The sequence below is a fragment of the Monoraphidium neglectum genome (genome assembly GCF_000611645.1).
Source record: "Monoraphidium neglectum strain SAG 48.87 unplaced genomic scaffold scaffold00730, whole genome shotgun sequence".
Classification (NCBI taxonomy): Eukaryota; Viridiplantae; Chlorophyta; class Chlorophyceae; order Sphaeropleales; family Selenastraceae; genus Monoraphidium; species Monoraphidium neglectum.
In genome coordinates this window covers 2,412-7,376 of record NW_014012898.1, presented here as the reverse complement: position 1 = coordinate 7,376, position 4,965 = coordinate 2,412, and the positions used below count along the sequence as shown (strand labels likewise).

Below are 4,965 nucleotides of genomic sequence, written 5' to 3'. Positions count from 1 at the left end.
GCCGCCGCTGCCGGTACGGTGTGCTGCGTCGAGTGCCGGCGGGTGCTGGGCTCCCAGGAGGGCCGCCATGAGGGCGCCCCCTGCGGCGTGGGGAGGGGGTTGGCGGTGTGGGTTCAGCGGTCACGCAGTCTGCGGGCTTCATCATAGTCGATGTGCTCCACGTCTCAACATGACGTCATTTCTGTTCCATTTCACGCGCCCCACCAACCAACCCTTCGACCCGTGGTAGCTTTCCCTTCCTGCGCCGCAGACTTGCAGTGCTGCATGCCGCCCCGCGCCCTGCGATTGAGCGCGCAAGTCTGACGCGGCCTTTGGTCACAATTGCAGGTCTGTTTCATCATACAGCGGCCTCACCCGTCACCACGATCCTGGCGCGCCCCTCCCCCACCTCCCCCAGCACAGGCTCCAGGTACCGCCCGCTCGCCGCCGCCAGCGCCCGCCGCAGCGCCGGCCATGCCACGCGGCCGCCGCTCAGGCAGAAGCCCTCCCCTCGTGCAGCCGCAGCCAGCAGACTGAACGGCAGCACCGCCGCCGCTTCAAGCCCCTCCTCTCCCCCGGCCCCGCCCTCAGTCACGGGCTCCAGCGGCGCCGCCGGCGCGCGCAGCGAGCGCACGAGCGGCGTCGAGAGGTCACCCACGCCGGCGGCCACGAGGCGCCGCCGCAGCTCCAGCAGCAGCGCTGAGTCAGCGGCGGTGGGGGAGGCGGCGCGGAGGCCTCGCAGGAAGGCGGCGCGGTCGGGGTCGCAGGCCCACGCGGCGGCGGTGTCCAGGACGCACTGCGGGGGTGGGGCGGCCCGAGGCGGTGGCGGCGGCCGTGATAGCGTGCCGTGCTGTGGCTGTTCAAGTTTGCCTGCAAAGGTGGACCTTTCGCTTCCGCGTCCCTAGCAGCAGGCAGGTTGTGTGACTCACATCGTTCTCACCAGACACCCCTCAAAGACAGTCCCCCCCACACGCACTCACCTGGGCAAACGTGCACTGCACGTAGTCAGCGACGCCCCTCAGCAGCCCGTACTGCGCCGGGTCACGCTCCAACAGCGCCAGCAGCTTCCCCACCGCCCTGACTAACGCGGCGTCCGCCACCCGGGGGCTCCCCCCCTCAGCCAGGTCGAGCAGCGGCCTCACGTGGCCCTCAAACGCAGCCGCCTGGTCGGGCGGCAGCTGGAGGGGCACGTGCGGTTCATCTGGGAAGTCTGAGGCAAATCTGTCAGGGAGGAGGGAGAGTTGAAATCGTTGGGTACCGGGTGTGGGGTGAGAGGGGGTGAGTGAGGTGCAAAGCATATCGTTGAGGAGATGCGATGGGGGGGGAGCACAGTGTGCACGGGTCACGGAGGGGTGCTGCGCTGCGGCGGGGCGGTTGGGGATTGCAATGAGCTGGAGTCCTCCACGATCCGGGGTGGTGGGTCGAGGGCGTATAGCGTGCGAAGCCGACTGCAGCGGGGCCGCGCTCGACTCCAGCAGCAGCCCTGCAGTGTGGGTGGCATCGGCCCCCCGCTCAGCGGCCGCCCCTCACTTGCGCGCCAGGCTGCTTGTGCGCAGGTAACGGGCCGCCTCCATCACTCCCAATGCCGCTGCCGCACCCTTGACCGCAGCTAATCTGTGGGGCTGCCGCTGCACTGGGTGGTGCGGTGACGGGGCGGCCAATGCAGGTGCCGCGCGTCAACTGCCGGCGGGGTGGCTTGGGCAGAGCTAGCCCGCCAGGCAGATGCGGTCGGAACCGAAGTAGCAACTACAGTGCGGACAGAGCGAAGTAGCCACGCGCAGTGGATGGATCGGCGTTCGGAGTGGCGTTCCGGATGATCAGGGAGGAATACAAGCTGCCTAGGCCCACATGCCAATCATCAATCAACCCAGGTAGCAAGCATGTGATGCATGCACGGGCTCTTGAGTTTGGCGCGGGCGTCACCTCGTCACCGGGAGGCCGTCGCTCCGCTGCATGCCGTTGGAGATCCACCGGTGGTGAAGCATCAAGTACTTGTGAGCATGCCCTCCAGGCCAGACCGCTAGCATCAGTCATTATGTACACAACGCAACCCTCATGCTCGAGGCTTTTATTGTCCTGGCAGCGGATGCGTCTCCGGGGACGCTCGACGCGCCGGCGTTGCAGCGCGGCACAGCCGAGATAACCTGGACAACTTTCGGCCAGTAGGCTCGCTTTGCAGGGGGTCGGCTGTAAACTGGCAATAGCGCACCTATGTATGCAGGGCGGCCTTTCACATGGGCGGGTGCTCAGCTCTCGTCAGTCCCCGTTGAGGTCAGCCTCCCATCTCACAACCCATGCTCGCCAAAGGACCAAGCCGTTACAAATAATTGCGCGCGTCTGGTTGCAGACTTGAGACAGCGTGTACGTCATTAAAGGATTGTTGATATGCACGCTGGATTTGTTAAGGGCTGTCGATTTGTTGAATCCATATTTAGGTGAGGAAGGGCCGCCAGGTCATAAAAGCACGGCACGCGCACATTCGTTCACAAACCGCGCGCGAGGTTCCCCTCGCCCTCCGCCCCGTTCGCCACAGGAAGGTGACCTGCACACAGAGCACATACAGCGCAGGTGGTACCCACGCCTAACCTTGGCCCCCGATATCTGGCTGTTTATGCATTATTCACTCGCTCTCTCGACCCGCAGCCTGGGGCCTGCAGCATGGAAACCCCAGGAAGCCGTAGGCCGCGCGGCTCAGCCCCTCCATCGCTGCTGCCGCCGCATTGTGCAGCCGCCGCAGGTCCGCGGCCGTGTCCCTCAGCTGCTGCAGCATCAGCGTGGCCTGCAGGCGCGTGCTGGCGCTGGTCAGGGTCGGCTTGTCGCCTCGACCGCCGGCCGCGGTGTCGGCGCTGCCGCTGCCGTTGCCGCTGTCATTGGCCAGGCTCAGCAGCGTCGCGTTGAGCTCTGCCACCTGTGGTTTGGGGTATCAGGGGTTAGAGAGACGATATTGGTAGAGTGGACTACGGGGCCACGTGATGAGAAGTTGAAATTTGCCTGCACCCACCCCCCTCTCCTCTCTTTAGAGAGCCAAGCCACCCCAGATCAGTCTGTGGGCTGGGGAGATGGGACGGTCGACTGCCCGGTGTTGCCTGACTATTGGTGAAGCGAGAGACCCCTGCCAACCGGGGTCTTGCAGGATTGAGATATGTTCCCATGCACCTGGCCCTCCAGGGTGGCGATGTGATTGCTGCTGAGGCAGCGGGGTGGGGGGTAGTAATCCATCGGGAACGCGTCAACCACCTCCTGGGGTTGGTGGCCGCGGTGGGTGGTGGGCGCGGGGCGTGTGCGCGGGTAAGAAACGCACAGGGCGGTGCCAGAGGGCGGGTGCAAGTCGACAACATCGGAATGCAATGGATGCTGGGACTGACACAACGGATGCGCTCACACACCCGGGCCCCCCCCATCAAGGGCGAAGGTCTGCCACTCCAGCCATGATAGGGTGTGCGACAGAAGAGTGTTCAGCAGAGGTGTACATCTCGCCCCACCCCAGCCTCGACCTCAACGCTTGTATTGCCCCCCACCTGCAATGCCCCCAGCAGGTGGCGCTTGAGGGTCTCCCAGCTCGCGCCGCCTGAGCTCTCCACCAGGCGCAGCACGACGCGCGACTCCGCGTCTGTATGCTGCAGGCCCGCCTGGAGCTGCGGGGGTTGAGGGCATGGTGGTGCAAGGCGGGCCGTCAAATAGTGGGGTGGGCAGATCTGCAAGGATGCGAAAGCCTCCACTTGACGGACGCCAACAAAGATGTGTCCAAGGGTGTGTTTGCGGCAAACAGGTGCCCTCTTTGAACTCGTCTCGTCAGGCTGCAGTTCCACTCGTGCGTGCGTCCGCGCGTCCTCTCCCCCCCCCTGTGCCGGCACCTTGTAGAGCCCCAGCGCTGTCGCGGACGCCTCGGTCCTTAACTTCGCCAGCTCAGCGGGGTCTGGGCGGCAGCCTTTGCTGGGCAGCAGGGGGAACCAGGGAATGACGAGACTGCAAGGGACCGGTGTGTTGGCGGTGAAGGCAGGGGTTAAGGTTGGAGTTGGGGTAGTGGTGGGCAAGGAAGTGCCATTGAGTGCAACAGTGTGTGTGTGTGTGTGTGTGTGTGTGTGTGTGTGTGTGTGTGAGTGTACATGTGAGTGTGTTGCGAGGGGGGGGGGGGTGCAGGCAAGCAGTTGGGATGAAATCCCAGCACACGTAGCATTAAAGTGTAGCTACGGAGGTGTGCACCAGCCTGCAGGCCGCAGCGCCGCCTGTCAGGGCCCCATCCCCCCGGGCGCTGCCGACCAGCCTCCCCGCCCGCCGGCGGGATGGTGTTCCCCTCCACACGGCAGCGAACCCACGGAGAGCCAGCCCCGCCTCAGCTCATACCCCGCACCGCGTGTTGGCGCCGCAGAACCCCAGCACCAGCTCCGCGCGCGCCCCCACCCCCGCCCTGGCGCCCGCCGTCATCGCCACCAGCATGCGCTGGTACGACCGCTCCGCTTTCTGCAGCGGCGTCAGCACCACGCGCGCGCCCTGGCGCCGCCACCCCAGCGGGCCCCCAGCCAGGCTCGCGTACGCGCCCTGCGCACTGGGGGCCGCCAGGTCATCGTTGGTGTCACCCTCTGAGGGGCTGGCGTCGATGATGACGTGCGGCTTGGGGGGGTCGTCGGGCGCGGCGGCTGAGGGCCGCTGGTCCGACAGCACCAGGAGCGCCCGGCGCGCGCTGCCGCCCGACGCGTAGCGGCTCGCCTCGCTGGCCATGCCGCGTTGCATCAGGCGCGGCGGCTGCGGGCAGTTTTAGGCATTTTGTGGCGTTTGAGGGTGCGCATCGCATGTTGGGGTGGGGAGGGAGAAGGGTGGGGAGGGAGGAGGGTGGGGAGGGTGGCGCCCAGGGCGTGGCGTCCGTGACGCAGCGGCTCGCTCATGATGCGATAAAGGGACGCGGCGAGGAGCGCTGACAAACATGGTGTTTCGCAACCTCAGGTGCCTTCAGTGACTCCACTGAACAATCCAAACACCCACCCCCCC

At 66.1% G+C, this 4,965-nt stretch overlaps 2 protein-coding genes across 2 annotated transcripts in view; both read right to left on the bottom strand.

Moving 5' to 3' along the window:
• The window catches only part of MNEG_5033 (hypothetical protein), a gene marked incomplete at both ends in the record, with an annotated part of 3,959 nt that extends 2,406 nt beyond the window's left edge, over positions 1 to 1,553 (bottom strand). The window contains 3 exons of the mRNA XM_014046489.1: positions 355 to 775; positions 960 to 1,200; positions 1,510 to 1,553. Coding sequence (XP_013901943.1) covers positions 355 to 775; positions 960 to 1,200; positions 1,510 to 1,553 — 706 coding nt within the window. The remainder of the gene's footprint in view (positions 1 to 354; positions 776 to 959; positions 1,201 to 1,509) is intronic.
• A 1,046-nt stretch (positions 1,554 to 2,599) lies between these two features.
• Positions 2,600 to 4,965, bottom strand: part of MNEG_5032 (hypothetical protein) — a gene marked incomplete at both ends in the record, with an annotated part of 4,764 nt that continues 2,398 nt past the window's right edge. Inside the window, 5 exons of the mRNA XM_014046488.1 lie at positions 2,600 to 2,887; positions 3,136 to 3,219; positions 3,498 to 3,614; positions 3,834 to 3,912; positions 4,331 to 4,722. Coding sequence (XP_013901942.1) covers positions 2,600 to 2,887; positions 3,136 to 3,219; positions 3,498 to 3,614; positions 3,834 to 3,912; positions 4,331 to 4,722 — 960 coding nt within the window. The remainder of the gene's footprint in view (positions 2,888 to 3,135; positions 3,220 to 3,497; positions 3,615 to 3,833; positions 3,913 to 4,330; positions 4,723 to 4,965) is intronic.